Source organism: Notamacropus eugenii, chromosome 3 (genome assembly GCF_028372415.1).
Source record: "Notamacropus eugenii isolate mMacEug1 chromosome 3, mMacEug1.pri_v2, whole genome shotgun sequence".
NCBI lineage: Eukaryota > Metazoa > Chordata > Mammalia > Diprotodontia > Macropodidae > Notamacropus > Notamacropus eugenii.
Genome location: NC_092874.1, coordinates 153,806,799 through 153,826,152, shown reverse-complemented (window position 1 = coordinate 153,826,152; position 19,354 = coordinate 153,806,799). Strand labels below are relative to the sequence as shown.

Below are 19,354 nucleotides of genomic sequence, written 5' to 3'. Positions count from 1 at the left end.
AAAAAAAAAAAACCTTTTTAGGCTAAAACCTAAAATAAAAAGTAACCTAATGTCATCAGAGATATTTTAGGAACTATTTAAAGTACCTACTCACTAAAGGCAATCAAGTGGAATCTTCATCACCCTCCAAACCCCTCACCCTAAGTGATTATCTCAGCATGTATCATTCACAACTGTTTATATACCCAGATAGTAGAGTCATATGTGTGTGTATTACCAACACATTTAAACTGTTTCCTATAACCACAGGAAGTTTTAAAGTTCTTTTCTCTCCAATTCACTGATAAGAAAAGCCATGAAAAAATGTCATAATGCTGATTAAAATTATCCTTACCCCAGCTTTTAGTAAATTCCATGTATAATCTATGGCACAAATGGCTCCTGTTCTTCCACAACCTGCACTATGGATATATAATTTTTAAGAATACTATTTGACACGTTATAAAAATAGTAAACACAGCAATATTGTGAATATTTTCATACAAAGAGCTAAAATTTTGGTAAATTATTTTAAGTACATCTTTTTTTTCAATTAAAACAGTGTTCCGAATAAACAAACTTTATCCTAGTAAAGGCATTTTTATTTTATTAACAATGCAAACTCATACTTGTACATCAGTAAACCAGTGGTCTCGGTGATGTGGCTATGCCTTCCACTAATGAAAGTGACTATATATAACTCTTCTCCACTATTCTTTCACAAATCTTCTAAGGGTCTATTTGATACCCTGAAAACATCCGCATAGATATGTTAACACTCCCTGTATACCAAGATATGCCATGGGCTGCCCCTCTTTTACTTCCAACCCAGAGTCCCTCAATCTTTCTTTAAGATGGAGCCCAGGCACCATTTTCTACTTATTCTTTCCTGATTCTCTACAACTATTAGTGCATTCCATCCCAAACTTGGTTTCACATAATGTAAATTTATTTATGATTAACATTAATATTTAATATGATTAATATAACATTTATACTTAATAAAATTCATGTCACATTTCAAACCATGTTTTTACATAACGGTTTAGAAAAAAAGTTCCTTCAATGCAATGAATATTTCTGTGAAAGAACATCACAAAAAATGGGCTAATACAAGCAATAAATTGTTATACCTAAAATAGTCACTCAAAACTAGTAAAAAAAAAAAAAAAAGTTTACCATGTGTGAATGGTAGAAATAACTTTTACTTAAGCTTTTAAATAGAAAAAACTCACAACAATATATTTGAAAACTATTTTGTACCTGCAGTGTATGCAAATAGGCACATCTTCATGTTCTTGGTATTCCCTCATAAGGCTGATCATGTCCAGAATAGAATCAAATGATGAAGGAACATCATGGTCTGGCCAATTCACATAATGAAACTGATACAGTCTACGAGATTCCTTAAAAAAATGAATTTAACAACTTTGAAAATGCTCTTTGAAATTTTAAAATATATACGTTTTAAGGTTTGAGGGATGTTTTTGCCCCTTTTTCTAAGATATATGTGCACTGTTTATTAGCTATTGTTTTTAAAATGTTCTATTTATTGATAAAATATTATGTTACTAGAATGGTGGTAGATGCTATGGGGATTAAAGAAAAAAAAAAAGAAATGGTCCTTAGATTTTCATCAAAACTTCTGTGAAAAAACAATCTGAAAGAAAGCATAAATTACTCCTTCCTTATACTCTACTCCCAAACTCCACACTCTGGGAAAGAAGAGAATGGCATAAGAATCTTTTTTACATTACAGTGACAGTTGCACAGAATGTGAGAGCCAGAAAAAAGTTTGGAGTTTAGTTCAAAACTTTCATTTTACATTTTAAGCAACAGAGGCCCAGGGAGGCTAGAGGACAGGGCCGAATCAAGAGACAGTGTCAGGATCAGGCTAAGAACCCATGTTTTCACAGAGTCTTTTGTCAAACAAGGGTGTGGGGGGTCACATGCCAGGGATGGCAATATGGAGCCTTATGGAAGTTTTTCTCTAGTCTTTGATTTGCTAATAATGTGTGTTTCAAAAGGGGGGAATATCAGAGATAAGAGAGCTAAGAGGTGGAGGGGAGAGAGTGCTAGATTTGGAGTCAAGAAGGCCCAAGTTTGAATCCTACACCTTTACTGACCTACTTGGCTTTGGAGAGTGACTTACCTACTGCAGCCTCAGTATAATCACCTGTAAAACAAAGATACTGGTACCTACCTCACAGGTTTGTTGTGAAGATAAAATATGATTATATATGTAAAGTGCTTTGAAAACTTTAAAGCATTACATACAACTTAGCTTTTTTTTTTTTTAATTAGAGGATCAGGATAAAGTTGGAGTGGAGAATTAGAGATAAAAAGTCCACAAAAGCAGTTTAAACTTACAGATAAGATTTAAGTGGGAATAACAATAATATTGATCAATCTTTTTCCTTTTTTCCCCAAACAGTACTATTATGGGAGAACAGCTTAATAATACTGAATGGGGGGAGGAGTGTAAAGAAAACTAAAGCAGGAGGTAATAAATGTTTGAAAAAATATACAGTGTATTTTTAACTGTCTTTGTTACATTTATTTAATAGTCGGGTGGGTGTTAGAGTGAACAGAACGCTATGCATACAATCAAGAAGACCTAATTTCAAATCCAGCCTCAGATGTTGAATAGCTAGGTGATCCTGGGGCAAGTGACCTAATCTCTGACTGCCTCAGTTTCCTCATCTGCAAAATGAAAATAATAACAACATCTACCTTCCAGGGTTGTTTTAAGGATTAAATGAGATATTTGTAAGGTGTTTAGCAGTGTCTGGCACAAATGGTATATATAAATGCTAGCCATTATTGTAGCTATTGTGAAAATATATATATACATATACTCTTATAAATAATAACAAAACATACTGTCCCAAGTACAAGTTCTATTAGAAAATTAGAAGCCAAAATGAGCTAAGGTTCAGAATATACAATCTCCAGGAAAAGTGTGGTAGAAGTTGCAATTCTAATTTATAAGCCAATGCTGAATAACTTTCCTAACTAGATGTTGGGGCAGAAGAGGCAGAAAAGTGGTTGTCATGTGATGCTAAAGCTAGCTAGGCAAATCAGCTATTAAAAAATTTACCTAAAAAAAAAAAAAAACACTAAGACCCTAGAAAAATTCTAACCCTTGTACCAAAAGATTGCTTCATGTAGAAGTTTTTCAAATGTATATATTCAGTTACTAAAAGTTCTCTGATTAACTGAAATAATAGTCTACTATTTTTTATTATTAATCTGGAAGTTTAAATTCAATTGACTGGCATATCACATATCTCAATATTTGTTGATTCAAATTAAAATGTATAAGGAATTTGAATTTTAAACTTCACAAAGTGACAATAAACAAGCCTTTAAATATTAAAATATAAAATAATTTCCTCATTTAAAGCAGCAGTGAAGATTCACCTTAAAAAAAATTTTTTTTTAAAGAATGGTAATATGACATTAATGATACCTTGGTGAGTTGCTAAACTTAAAACATAGGGATATAAACGGAGTTTTGTGCCAAATGTTCAAAAACAAATTCTTTTTTTCTCTCTTTCAGCTGTAGTATCATATGCTAAAAATAATGACAATCACCTATCTCAACTGCAACACAGAAGAGATAATTTAAAATACACATAATTACTGGAAACCAATCAAAACACTTTTCAGTTATTTAAAATTTCACTGTCTAATTAAAAACAAACTCTACTACTTGAATGGTCAAGAAAATACCATAGGCTTGAAAGTCAGTGCATGCTGTAAATAACTCTTAAACAGAGGATATTTTGTGTTAGCTTTTTTTAGAGGAGGCAAACAAAAAAAATCTCAACCAATACTGATAATAAGTAAAAAAAAATTCTTTATTTAGAAAATGATGAACATTCCTCTGACTCTCTGGACTTCTTTCTCTTCCTTGACCCAGCAGCCTTTGTATTGTGGAAGATCACTCTGACTCTGGAGCCCTTTGTTCAGATTAGGCTGTTCTTTCTTAAGCCTCCATTTAAAAGAAATCCCCTAGCCCAGCTACATTCACTCATTCATCTCTCTCAGGACTTCTTTCTCCACCATGTTGCCATGTGGGTACCCTTTTTACATATGGAACTTCCTTTTATGTACTGTCCTCCTCCAAGAAAAGGTAAACTCAGGAACTGTATTTGCTTATAGTTCCAGCACAGGAGCACACTGCCTGGCATATATTAAGTATTTAATAAATGATTGTTGTTATTATGCATTATGTAAAATGTAGCTACATAGCTGTAAACAATTTACAAACATGACTGCTAACTAAAGAAAGTTACCCAAATATTTTAAGACACACAGGTTTTATTAAAGTCCAAGTGTTGGAATATTTTTAGTCAGTGATTTTTCCAGTTTTTTACATAACTATAAAAATTCTTAAATTATTTAAGAATATTTAAGAGCCCACACACACGTACAAAGTCAGACCCTGAGGGTAGACTCTAAGCTTAAAATACTTACATTTTGAAATTCAAGTAACAATGTTCTAATATAGTAGTCTGTCCTAGCTTGTTCAGCTTCCTAAATGAAAGGAAACAATTGTGAGGTACTATAACCACTGAATCATTGTATATGTAAAAGAAAAAGAAGATGGGGAGAGGAAAGGCAAGGATACTACTTGACAATATGAAATTCAGATCAAACAGAATTATTCTAAATAGTATCATTAGTAGTTTTTACTAGAAGGAATTACCATGAATATCAAACAAAGTAGAAACTAAAGTAAAGAAAACCCAGCCTCTAATACTTTCCCTGAGTCATCTCTAAGGACTAGACAATGGTTGGGAAAGATCTCTAAATTTCAGTCAATAAGATATCACCTTCCGTCAGTTAAATTATATCCACAATGCACACTTTTCTAGAACCTTATATAATCAGCATCCATTTTCCTTTTTATTCCTATACACGCTGATGTGTTATACTAAATAATGCTAAGATGCCTTGTTTTCAGTAAATAAGATTCATGTATCAGTTCATTATCATGAAAGTGCATGCATTAGAAAAGGAATTTCAAATGTTTCTTGATTTTGAAAGCACTACGTAAAAATTAATGTTTTTTATCACTATAATAGGAATATATTTACCACAAACCTGAAACTTATCACCTGTGACACCTTGGCAAAAATTACTCAACTTCTCTAGGCATCAGTATTCTCATCTATGAAATGAGGGGGTTGGACTAGATGACCTTTAAGATCCTTTTCAGTTCTAAACCCTAGGATCCTATGTGAAAAACAACTGGTTTTATATATGAGTATTTAGTTTATTACATACAACTGTATTTCACATCAAGCACATGATAAAGCAGAATGACAAAACCTAAGGCAAGTTAAAAAGACTGTAACAACATGAGGAATACAAGTGCTCAATAATTCACAACAATGATTTTGTTACTAAAGACTGCTGATCTCTTAATAAAAGCCGGCCTCAGAGTCAGGAAGACCCAATTAAAGTTCCACCTCTGTAACATACTGGTTGTAAGATCCTGGGCAAAATCACTTAACCCTGCAGTGCCCCTGGGCAATTCTCCAAGATTATAAAAGACAGAGAATCTACTAAAATGCATTAGTGGAGGACATTTCCTCACCAGAAGTTCTCTGCACTAGTGAAATCACAAGACCTAACCATAAAAGGAAGAACAGTTAGTTTAACGTAGATACTTACACAAGAAATTTGAAATGGTGCAAATGTTAGAGAATCTTCCCCATACAAAGGCCAGTAACGTTCACATTTTTTCTGTTTGCCAAAGAAAATTATTCAAATTAAGTTACTTATAGTTACAGCTCTTCTTAAACATCTAAGTTCTCTTAATAACAGACAGCTTACTATTTATAAAAGCAAAAACACCACCAATTTCCAACTTTTTACTCAGCTATCAATCCTTATTCAAATATTTCAATATGACTAATGCTATTATCTATATGATCCCAAGATCTGGAGATCTTGCTGGTCTCATTCTATTATACATATGGTAGTACAGAGTTGGATTGGTTATGAGGTTCAATTCATTAACTTACAGCAGGTCAGGAGACATGGACACTTATGCTTTCCCTGTTTTACCTTTTATTCACAGCTTTCCAAGATAATAAATCATATTATATAATACTTTAAAGTTCACAAAGAGGTTTCTTCCCAACAACTCTGAGACAGGTAGCACAAGCATTACTGTCCTCATTTATATAGGAGGGAACAGTGAAACCCTGTTACAAGACTTACACTATTATTTTACATAGGCAGGAAAAATCTAAGGTAAGCTACATGGCCAATTATCCTAATTCTAGTACTCTAATTCATTATACTCCTCAAATAAAGGCCATATCTTCCAACCTCCCAAATTATATTCCTTAATCTTAGGAGACACTGATTCTCTTTTCTACAGTAGTTTGATCAACAGGAAAACCAGAAAGAAACAGGGGGAATAAGAAGGAGTAGAGGTGTCTGTAAGAAAATTGCTCTATTTTTTATCTCCTACATCCCAGATTAGGACAGCCTAATATTTCTTTTATTACTAATTCCAAACATTCTCTACTTCCTAACTTTATGAAATCAATTTGATATTCAAAACACATTTCTCCTTAGGCTAAAATGTTTTACTCATTCGAGCTCATTTTCTTTTTTAAATAGGCAGTTGATAGTTTTGAAAACAGTCACCAGAGACTTCTAGATGGTACAGTAGAAAGAGTACTGGCCCTAGTGTGAAGTTTAAATCCAGCTTCAACTTACTAGCTATGTGATCCTGGCCAAGTGACTTAACCCTGATTGCCTCCAAAAAAAAACGAACAAAACAAAAAGAAAGAAAGAGAAAAGAAAATTCTTACCAATAAGAACTAAAAAGATTGTTATCTCCCTAGGCTGACTCAACATCTCCTACCAAGTTAACTCAGTGCCTGGGACATAGTAGGAACTATGAAAATGTTTATTCTTTTCCCTTCCCCTTATCCAGGTTATTTGTGGTGCTCTTTACTTTTCTGATAAAATAAAATAAAAAGGCAGCAAGCCATAATCAATAAGCAGGAGAACTGAGTTCAAACCCCAATTTAACTCAGTCCTGGAAAAATTCTAGAACATACTAAAAGGGATGGTTAATGAACATTTAGACAATGAAATGGCAACAAAAACTTGATTTTGGGGGGGTTTGGGGGGAGATTTATTAGCTTAGCAGATAAGGGGAATGCCACAGACACTGTCAAATGCTGTGGTGAAATTTAGGCAAACTAAAGTCATGCTACCTTAGTGAACAAGATGGTTAATAGTAACATAAGTTTCTAACTGAGATCCTCATGGACCTGTCCTTGATTCTATTCTGTTTAACAATCATAGGTTAAACATATATTTATGCCGTGGATGGAAGACCATGCTGTTTATCAAATCTCTGAATAGCACAAAGCTGAAAGAAAAAGACAACATGCTGAAAGATAAGATCTAAAAAAGATTTACAGATTTAGAGTGTTGTTCCAAATTAAGATGAATTTTACTAGAGACAACTATTAAAGGCTTATATACTTGAGTAAAAAACTCAACTTCACAAGATACAAAATGGGGGAGGTATAAGTTACATAGTAGTCCATCTGAAAAAGATATGGAGTTCTAGAGGGTTACAAGATCAATGGTTCAACAACATAATATGAAGAAAACCAATATTAAGGCCTTGCTTAGCCACGTGAATATATGCTTAAGGACATGGACTATTTTATTATTTTTATTCCCAAGACTTAACACCATGGCTTGAAACTCAATGAGCATTTAATATTTTTTAAAATTCATGCCAAATACAGAGGGATTCATAAATTAATTCAGTCATAAAAATTAAAGCACACAACTGGCATGACATGTGCTGCTAAAACTCTGAGCCAGTCAACTGGAATCATCTGGAAGAGCAGAGCTTTTTGTGTCATTCATCCTCACTGAAGATGAGAAGTTCATTTTAAAGCCAGTAAAAGGAAAAATGGTACATTTCTGATCATATCTCTAAACTCCTCAGTGACCACACAGTTTAAAATAGAACCACTATGAACCTGAGCAAAACCTCTGAATGGAATGGGTAACAGAATATTTTCCTTTTCTCATGCCCCTCCTTTGGTGTCAATGCTAACAAATTACTCAAATTAGCAAATGGAAGCAGAAAATCTGGAAGAAAAGTCAAGTCACTTAAAGAAGAATTAAATACCAGGCACAGTGCTAGGCATGGAGATACAAAGAAAGGCAAAAACAGTCCCTGCTGTCAAGGAGCTCACAGTTTAATGGGTGAGATAAACAGGAGACGATCTCAGATGCAAGGTAATAGTATTTAGGGAGATGGGACACAGATTCTTGCAAAAGGTGGGATTTTAGATGGGCTGTAAAGGGAGTCAGATTTCAAGAGGCAGATAAGGAGTCAGTAAAAATGCCCAGTCGCAAAATGGAGTGTTTTGTCCAAGAAACATCAAGAGAAGGCCAATATTACCGGATCACAAATGACCTGGAGAGAGTAAGATGTGGTAAGACTGGGAAGGCTGAAAAGAGCTTTAAAAGCCCAAAGTTTTATCTTTGATTCTGGAGATAATGTGGAGCCACCAGAGTTTGCTGAAAAGTGTGAGTCAGGGGGCAATGACACAATCAGACCTATGTTTTAGGAAGACCAATTTGACAGCTGCATGGAGGATGACTTGGAGTGAGAAAAGACTGAAAGCAAAGAGGCCAGCCATAGAGCTACTGCAAAAGTCTAGGCTTGAGGTGATAACGTCCTGCACCAGGGTGGTTGCAGTATCAGAGGACAGAAGGGAGCATGTAATATAAGAAAGGATTCTACTGAACACACATATATGCAACTGCTAAATAACTTATCCCACTTCCAAACAAGAGTTTAAGAAAGAAAACCTTTCCCTCTAACTTACTAAAAACAAACCAACTTTTATTAAACTCCAGACATAAGATTTTCTGATAAAGTCAAATGTACTGAGTCCCTCTCCTCTCAGTAAGCCTCTTAACAGAGTGATTTATATTTTAACATCTTCAATCACTGAATTTGGTTTTTTTTCATCACTTTCTCTAATGTCCAATATTTTATAAACTCCTGCAGCAGCTCAATTTTCAGCATACATAGTATAAATTAACATTTCTACTAAAAGGTTTAGTGGGAAAAAATTTTAAAGACTAAAGACTAAAGGAAAATCAGTTTTCTTCATTTGTTAGCTATGGGTATGGTCTAGAAACCAGGGCCAAGCAAACCTGACCTTGGGGATTTCCATACTAACTGGACAACCTCAAAACACCTTCGGTGTCCAGGTAAAGATTCAGCCATGCTTTCCTTCAGTGACTATCTTTCTGTTGTATGTGTAATGTCTTTCCATTTAATCTTTATAATAAAGTGAAATATCACCCTATAATTTGCCTGCCATATAACTTTTTTCCCCACCATGCTAAAAGTGGCACATTTATATAGCTTTAATTTTTAAAAAGTATTCCCCAAAAATAGCCCAATATAATCTGGGTCTGAAGTCCATGCTGCTGGACTACAGTGTAGGTAACATCATATCATACTAAAGTCTTCCTGCTGCTTCTAGCAACGAAACTATCCTGAGAATCGTATAAGATATGACTGCATTAGATTAAAATAGCAAACTTTGCATAAATAGCTGAACGACGACATAGCAATATTTAAGTGTATCACCTTTAACACTAATGTGATAAGTGGAGCACACTATAGAAAGTAATAATTAGTTTACATACCCTTCCCATTTCAAATTCTCGACAAGCCATTACAATGATCTTAAAAAAAAAATAAATTAAAAGCACAATTTAACACATAAAAGCATAAATTTTTTAGATTGTTCTAAAATAATGCTTTTAGATTAGATAATTATCCAAGCAGCAGAAACATTAAACACTTTAAATAACTTGCACAGAATTTTCTAAAATTAGGAAGTATGACATTTCTTACATTATTAAATTCTTTCATATGAAGAACATAAAATGATAATAAACAATGACTGGAAAAATCTCAAATTTCAGGACGCATTAGAAAAATAAATGAAGCCTGAAATGTCTTGATAAACCTGTTATTTGAAGTCAAATGTTGATGTAATATAGCAAAAGTCCACTGGAATAAGAAAAAAATCAATTACAAGTATGACATCTCTACATTTGGAAAAACATGATAATCTCTGATATCTCTGAAGTGGCCTTAGTTTCACACAAATCTCACTACTAATTCTTATAACAGATTTGGAAACAAATTACTTACAACAACATTGTATTCCCATATCATCCTCCAAAAATCTATAACTGTATTTGCTAATGGTCCTTGGGTTGCAACATACGCTTTTGGCCCATAGACTCCCTAAAAAAAGCAAAAAGTAAAATTCACATGCAAAGGAATATTAATACCTTCATTTCTAGGTGTCTCAAACTTGACTCCCACTTCTCTTGTAACATATTTTCAAAATATTTTCTTATGCTGACAGCATGTCAATCTTCTAAAACATGTTATTAAACATTCATGTGTGTAACAGATAACAAAACCTCAAAGTTCATGCAGACATCATCCTCATTTTATATATGAGACAAGAGGCTTGGAGTGGCAAAACAACTTGTATAACAAGGGAATGAATGGTCCACTAGATGATCTCTAAGACTCCGAGTCTACATACAATTCTTACTCATTTTAGCCTTTCTATCAGGCTACAAGAATCAACAAAAAATATGATAAAATGACACAGGAAAAGGAGGACCAACTGACAAATGATTTACATTCAACTTTGAATGGATTATTTTTTAATAAACCTAAAGTGATTTAAAAAACTAATTTTTATATATGCTAGTAACAAGAATATGTAATGAAAAAGTTTCTAAATCAAAACAGAATCCCACCCATCATTAAAATTTTTTTAATTATTTATAATTTTAAATTAAGGTTTCCAGGTTAACCCCAAAAATTCATCATAAAAGAATTCCATCGAAAATAAAATGTTACTTTAAGTATTTTATATATTGATTTAAATAATGCTAACATAATTCAAAATAGTAGGCTATAGCAAAATTAATGGTTTTAATTTAAACCACAAAATGAGGTTTTAATTTAAACCACAAAATGAGGTTTTGTTTAAAGCTATTAAGAAATAGAAATTCAATTTATAAATGATATAAAATACAAAATAGGGGAATGAAAATAAAGCTATTTTGACCAAATGAAGTTTTATGTTCAGACCTGAAATTTCATTAGTGTAGGGAACTCCTTTTATCAATGTCAATCAGCAACTATTTGCTGCTTTAAATTCTTCCAGAGATAAAGCGATTTGGTCCTAGGTCCCATGGACAGTTACATGTCAGAAGTAAGACTTAAAACTCACCTCTGGAGTCTTTCTGACTCCAAACCTGGCTCTTTTCTCTATTATGCAGCACTTTCTCTTTAAAAGAGCCTGTAGTTCAAACAGCCACCATAAAACAAACTAGTTTTTCAAGTAGATATGTCGATTATTCTAAGCAAAGTCAGTAATACAAAGAAGCTCTAATTGGTTCTGTTATCTATCTCACAATCAAAGATACATGTGAAAGTGCTTTGCAAACCTGAAAGTGCAATGTAAATACAAGATATTATTATGTGTTAAAACATACCTTAATAAAATTTGCGTTGATGTAATCTGAATCTTGGGAAGGAGTCTTTAGAGTTAGCTTAACTCGGCTATGATCAACTACGAAAGAAAAGATTCCAGTAAATTACTTCTCGTTTTATGTGGCAGTATTTTTTCAAACACAGTTCAAGCAAAATAAATGAAACTACCTTAAAACTAAGTTAAACAACAATGTAGCTATTCTTAGAATAGGATGAAAATGGGAATCCTAAAAAATATCATATTCCCAAAATGCTTATTGGTAAGAAAAATTAAATAATTTAACAATCTAAATCATCTTGTTTTTATAACATACCACTTAAATATTTTAGTTAATGGAACCAAAAATCTAATAAAATATAAGAAAGTATAGTAACGTAAAATAAACTAGGAAGCAGTTAGGTGACTATAAAGCTGTAAAATGAGCTGGAGAAGGAAATGACAAACCGCTCCAGTACCTTTGCCAAGAAAACCCCAAATGAGACCATGGAAGAGTTGGACATAACTGAACAACAACAGATAAATCACGCTTATGGTAGGAACTCCACTACTATTATGGAAACTGACTACCAGCATATGCTTCATTTCAGCTTGGCCTAATTAGCTAATAACATCTACATATAAAGTGCTCTAATCCTAAAAGATAGTTTGAGATGGGAAAAATATAATTTTCAATTATTACTTCAACTTCTCCATGGTGGTGAATAGGATGCAGCAAACAGAAGACAAAAAAGGTGGCCCTCCTCATATACACAAAGTGTACCTCTTACAGAGGTAACTTTGTATCTGGTTAGAAATTAGCCATTAATACTGTCATCACATAAATTCACTTTAAGGCAAATTATTAATTCATTCACAACCACAAATGAAGTTTTATCATTCTTTCTTACATAATGGCAGTAAGACACAACAGAGATAGAAAAATGTTAGGGACAGAAGCTTGCATATTGTTAGTAATTTAGGATAATACACTGCAAAAACTTCTTTTTTGTGGCCTGAACCTACAACTAACAAAGTACAATTTCACCAGAAAAAAACTCACTAAAATCTTTATCTAGTGATTTCTGGAAAAGGAAAATGCAAAATGCATGAAAGGTATGCTGACAAACAGAATAAAAATATCTGAAAAGGAATATAATCTTTTAATCAATCACTTCATCTCCTTCACTGTTCTCAGGAAGGCAACATTTCCAGAAGATCAATCTTCATCTATTTCTCTATTAATTTCTTTGTTCATCCACCTCCTATATGGCTCTGCCATTTTTATTTAAATGACTTTATCAAATGAATTTAACCTTTCTGCTATTTCTATTAAGTATGGAAACTGAGAAAATGTTGTAATTTAGTAATTACAACATTAGAATTAAGTAATGAAATTATTCAATTACTTCAGAGTTTACCCTTTATTCCTTTCAAATGTGCCTGTCCGCAAGGGCACCAATTAGCTTTTTCTCCTTACACACACACACACACACACACACACACACACACACACACACACACACACACACACACACACACACACACACACACACACACACACACACACACACACACACACACACTCTCTCTCTCTCTCTCTCTCTCTCTCTCTACATTAGATCTGCTATCAAATCAAGGGCACTGGTTAGGTTTTTTCACATATTTATATCATATCCCTCAGCCTTTGCAGAGTGTCCATTATATCAAGGAGACGGAGAAAAACAGTTGGTTTTCAGTGTCTTTCTGATCCCTTCCATATTGTTCTCCATGTTTTCATATTCCCTCCCCTGAGGTATCCTATGAATTTCATTATTCTGCTTTCTCAGATTATTTATGTGACTAGACAAATGGTGAGAGTACAGAATAAGAATGGTTTGAGGACACTAAACAACATAAAGACATATTTACCAGATTTCCAAGAGACAAAATCTAGGCACAGAATCAAATAAAGATTTTGAGCTCTCTGACCCCATTCATCTGTGAAATGACGATAAAATTTGGAGACTGTATCTCATAATGTGAGAATAGCACTTTGTAAACTATAAAAGCAGAGCTATGTAAACATATCAGGACAAGTTTGATTTGAATCCGTCACTTCATTAATTTCTGAGAAGGCTGCCTGATCACTAAGAGATTAATTGGCTATTTATGGGCTTACACACAACCACTATATATCAGAAATAGAACTTGAACTCAGATTCTTCTTGAATATGAGGCAGATTACTCAATACAATGATCCTCAAAATGAAAAATATAATGCCATGCATAAAGGCTTCATAAAGGTTTTAAAAATAAAATAGATAAATACAACATAACAGGAGATATAAGTTCATGTGGAAATCATTTGGATAACCACAAGATTCATGAGTCAAGAATATGTCGTCTGTTTAAAAAAACAGTAATGCCAAGTCTAATCATAATGTTAGTCTCATAAAACTGGCCATATCATATCCTGGATTATATAAATGAAGGTTGTTAGTTTTAACATGAGCAGTGACAGCCAAGGGTGGTGTTCAGTAGAGTGATAAAGACAGCAAATAAAGTGGGGAACCAATATCCTGCCAACAATTCAAAGAACTATTTAGCCAGGAGAAAAGATGACTTAGAGGACATATTACTAAAATTATCTTTAAACAATTAGATGTGTTCTGTCAAACATGTCAATTTATGTGGCTGATATACATAGTAGTTACTATAAGGCATATCCTTGCTCAATATAAGGAAGAGTTTTCCCCCTAACAACTGAGGGGTCTAATTAGTTCCTTTTTACTCTTAAGTGTTGGGCACTGGATAAAGACAAACAGATAGATATATTGATCTATATAAAATCAAGAGCCATTCTAGGAGGGAATTCCCATTGTCATTGTGAGATTAAACTAGATAAATGAGCTTATATTTTATCAGTGGAATACACATAAGAACAAAATGTATACAAATTAAATAAATAAGGGGGGGGCATGGGGGGTAGTAGTAGCATTTGTGAAGATGAGGAAGGTTCTCATGTAGGAAGAAGGTAGGCGAACTGAATTTGAAAGAAATCTAGGAATTCTATGATGTAAGTAGGGAATACATTCCAATCAAGCAAGACAGGATGCTGGGGGTAAGTGAGGGGTACATGGGATGGAGGAGGGAGACCAAGACAGAGCAAACATGGACACGAATATGGTTGGACCACAGATTACATTAAGGGAAACAAGTGCTAAAGAGACTTTTTAAGTAAGCTGGAGCCAGATTGCAAAGGGCTTCAAATGTTAAAAGAGGAGTTTGTATTTGATGTTAGTGGCAACAAGAAAGCAATGGAGATTCTTGAAGAAGAGAGGATGAGGTCACACCTGTGAAATATCACTTCAAATGAATTAAAAAGAATAGTGACTGAAGCCAAGAACTTTACTTAGAAGGCTACTAAAATATCACTGTACTTGGTCATGGCATATTACAGTCCTCATGATGAGTATTTACAAAATTCTACCAGGATTTTGCTTTATTTGTAAATGCTTTAAAATATAAAAAGATGAGGAAATAAGAGATTTTTTTATGAATGCAGTAGAGCCTTCCAAACTAAATCAGCACATACTTTACAGTAAAGTGACTTCAAAAGTAAAGATAGAGGAAGGCAAAGAAAATAGCTGGAAAACATGGTTTAGGATTAAGCAATCAAAGAGTCAAAACCCTAATGAGACTACACAGAAGCTTTACGACTATATATCCTGATTATTTTATCTAAGAAGAATTGAGAAGCTAATCAATTCCATAAAAAAAAGGACACAATATTTTAGATGTGGTCCAAACAAAATACGCCATGTGAAGGGAACACTGTCCTAAAAAGGACCTTAGACTCCAGACCAAGGTGTATCTATCAGTCTCTAGACAATCAATGACTACTAAAGTTTTTTAATACTGAAATGACATTACTTCTTGTAAAGATTATTTTGTCAGCTATTAGGAGGATGTATTAGAAACTGAAGAGTCTGTAAAGAGAATTATTATAAAGTTATAACAATAATCCATATTAGAGATGATGGTGGCCAGAACTAGGGAAGTGGTGGTATGAAGATGTTGTACAAGCAGAATTGATAAGATGTGACAATTGATTGGGCATGGAGGTAAGGGACATGGTCAAAGATGATCCCAGAGTTATGCAATGAGGTGACGAGGAGGATGGTAGAACCTATAAATGCTAAGAACAACTTTAATGTTTTTAAATTCATTGAAATTTTACTCAAAAATTCTTATCTCATGGGCCATGCAGTAATAACCCTCCCAACTCCACCCCTCTCCCAATTTGCCAACCCCTAAGATAAATTAATGCACAGCTTCCAAATTTATCTCCCTGCATCAACTCTCACTATTTTGCCCCATCTTCCACACAGATACCCTACTAATTGTCCCTAAGAGTCTTACCATGTCATTCCCCTCCTCAAACTCCTGTGGTTCCCTATTGATTCTAGGACAAAATAAACACCTCAGTTTGGCTTCTAAAGCTCTCTATAAAGCTGGAATCAACTTACTTTTCCAACTTCAGGATATATATCACTCCCCTTTCCACCCTCTACAATCCAAACTGCACTTCTCTTTCTTCCTCGTACAGAGCCCTTCACCTATCTCCTCCAGGCCTTTGCCCTGGCCCTCTCCCAGAAGAAAAACACACTTCCTTTTCACCTCAAATGAAAAGAGTCTTCCCTTTTTCAAAGATTCAGCTTAAACAATACCTTCTTAAATATGTCCTATCTCCAACTCCTAGTGCCCTCCTCCTTCCTTAACTACACTGATTTACTACCTCATATTTATTCTGGGTGTATATATGTACATGTATATGCATATGTATACATATACAAGCTGTCTCCCTAATGAAACATAAGCTCTTTGACATCATGGATTATTTTATTTCTTGCCATTATATTCCCAGCACCTAATACAGCAGCCAGAATAGAGAAAACACTTTAAGAATGTTTGATTGGTTCAAAGAAGGCAAGGTCTTCACATTTACTACAATAAACATCTAACTGAAACACTAATAAGGGGGGGAATTAAAAAAAAAAAAAGAAATAAAATCAAAATAGAAAACTAACAAAAACAACAACAGTTTTAAAAAAATTCTATGAGGCAATTCAAACAGATTAAGTATCAACAGATAGGAAAAATAAAACAAACAAACAAAAAAATACCAAGACAACCTGAGACATCTCGATTACTAATGATACACTTGCAAAAATACAGAATAAAAGCTCCCTGAGGGCATCTCATTTTGGTACTTGTATTCTCAGTGCCTAGCACAGTTCATGGCACAGAGCAACCTTATGGTCCAGAGCACTTACAAATGCTTGCTGATCAACTGATTTAACAGTTAAAACTTGCAAGAATATTATAAATCACAATAATTTGGGGGGGGGGGGGTTAATCATGGATAAAGTCAGGCTAAATTTAAATGACAAAAAGCAGAAGAAAACAATAGCAAAAAAAATAGCAAAAAAATGAGTACATTCTGAAAGTCAAACAATAGACTTATTGAAGCAGTGTAAAAAAGAAAATTAGTCAACCTAAGTCAAGTAGAAGAAATACAAGCTCAAAAAAATCCCCCCAAAACACTGAATCACCCAAAACTGAAAAAAAATGTAGAATTAACTGATACAACTAGATGACAGTTAAAGATGCTTAAATGTCAGAAACGTTATGGGGAAAAAAGCCACAAAATATGGACAAGATATGCTGAGCTGTCAGAATAAATTATTTAACTAAGATACCTTAAAAAGGATCACAGTGGACTTCTGAAAGAAAAGCAAAGAGAAATTGGAATGTAACATAATCAAAATTTAAAAGAAGGTACAATCATTCCAGAATGCTCTATCAAGCAAAATTCAATTTGCTACATAAAGACAGTTGATCGGATTCAAAGCTGGAGTTGACCCTCTGAGGTCAAATTCAACCTCCCCATTTTAAAGATGAGGAAAATAAAGCTTAGAAAAGTTAAAAGACTTTGTTAGGGAGCAGTATTTGCTAAGTCTCAAAGGAAGAATTCAAATCCACATTTTTCTGAATCTAAATTTAATTCTATCCACAAAACTGTCTGAGAATTTAAGCTTTGGAAACATGAAGACAAAGACCTTCAAGAGAGTCTTTGAAGAGAAGCCATACCTCCAAGATAAAAAAAGGTAAGCATTTGTATCAATAAAAGAAAGGTCATCAATGAACTGAACATGCAAAAGAAAAACTAGAAAAAGAACAAATTAAAAATCCCCAATTAAACATCGAAATAGAAATACCAAAACTCAAAAGAAACACTAGTAAAATTTGAAAATTAAAAAATCACCTAATAATATAACTAGGAGCTGATTTTATTGGGGAGGGAGAAAAAAAACCGATAAACAATTGAAAACCAAATAGCCAGTATAAAAAATGAAATGGGTGAATAATTAAAGCAATTATTAGGAGCTGTTTTGTCCAATTATAAGCCAATAAAACTGCCAACTGAAATGAAACAGACGTGATTGTACATATATAACCTATATGGGATTGCTTACCATATTAAGGAGAGAGGAGACGATAGAATTTGAAATTCAAAAACCTTTTTATAAAAAGCAATGGATGTTAAAAATTATTTTTACAAGTAACTGGGTAAAAATATTATTTAAAAAATGAAATGGATAAATGTTTGCAAAAAATATATAAATTGCCCAGATTAAACAGAAGAGAAAAAAAGAATGCTTAACCCTATTTTAGAAAAATAAACTGCTCAAGCCATCAATTAGCTCCTTAAGAACAAAATCCCAAGACCAGCAACATATCACAAAGATCACACACTATGATCAGAAGGAATTTATACCAGTAATGTAGGGCTGATTCAATATTAGGAAAACTATAAGCATAACTGACCATATCATTAAAAAAAAACAACCAAAATCAGATGATTATATCAATAGATGTAGAAAAAACTTTGGACAAAATAAAACACCCATTCCTATTAAGAAAGCTAGAAAGAAGAGGAACAAATGGAGTATTTCTTAAAATGACTAGTATCTACCTAAAACCAAGAATAAGCATTATCTGTAATGAGGATAATAAACTTAAAGATCAGGGTTTCCATTATCACCACTATTATTCAACATTATACTAGAATTGCTGTCTATATACAAAAAATAAATGGAAATAATAATAAACAATGAGGAAACAAAACTACCATTCTTTGCTGTCATGGTCATTTAAATGGGAAGATCCTTCCCATTCATTAATAGGTCTATGTGACCTGCTTAAATCACATGTGGTGGGAAGAGCTTGCTGAATGGGTGGAACAGGAAGAATGGAGCAAACTGAGAGGAGCAGTTAGAGCAGAGGGAGAGGAGGGAGGACCCACGCAAGCTTTGCACAGCTAGCCTCCTAAGTGTTTGTTTGTGGAAGGTCACAGCAGGGAGAAAGGCTTGGAAAAGGCTTTCTCCCCTGCAGTGATAATGGTTATTGACTTCTTGGCTACTATGACGGATGTGGCTTTCTTGTTTGGGGATTTGGCTTTCTAGTGTCTTTTGCTTCTGCCTTCTATATGAAGAGTGTTATATTTTGTGATTCCAAAGTAGGCTGGCATATTCGTATCACCCTTGGTGTTGTGAATACTGCCTGGGCAATACATTTGCAGAGTATTCATGATGGTTATATATTGAGAATCCTAAAGAATCAACTAAAAAGTAGTCAAAACAATTAACTTTAGCAAAAGTTGCAGGATACAAAATCGACCTACCTTAATCACAAAGCATTTCTATTACCAAAAAAAAAAAACCTCTCAGAAGGAAGAAATA

At 33.6% G+C, this 19,354-nt stretch overlaps 1 protein-coding gene across 3 annotated transcripts in view; it reads right to left on the bottom strand.

Moving 5' to 3' along the window:
* The window catches only part of PTPN12 (protein tyrosine phosphatase non-receptor type 12), a 96,731-nt gene that overhangs the window by 31,546 nt on the left and 45,831 nt on the right, over positions 1–19,354 (bottom strand). For all 3 annotated transcript variants that reach the window (XM_072653171.1, XM_072653172.1, XM_072653174.1), the window contains 7 exons: positions 11,593–11,669; positions 10,223–10,318; positions 9,709–9,747; positions 5,665–5,736; positions 4,462–4,521; positions 1,243–1,385; positions 335–401 (listed from right to left, as the gene is read on the bottom strand). In XM_072653171.1, coding sequence (XP_072509272.1) covers positions 335–401; positions 1,243–1,385; positions 4,462–4,521; positions 5,665–5,736; positions 9,709–9,747; positions 10,223–10,318; positions 11,593–11,669 — 554 coding nt within the window. The remainder of the gene's footprint in view (positions 1–334; positions 402–1,242; positions 1,386–4,461; positions 4,522–5,664; positions 5,737–9,708; positions 9,748–10,222; positions 10,319–11,592; positions 11,670–19,354) is intronic.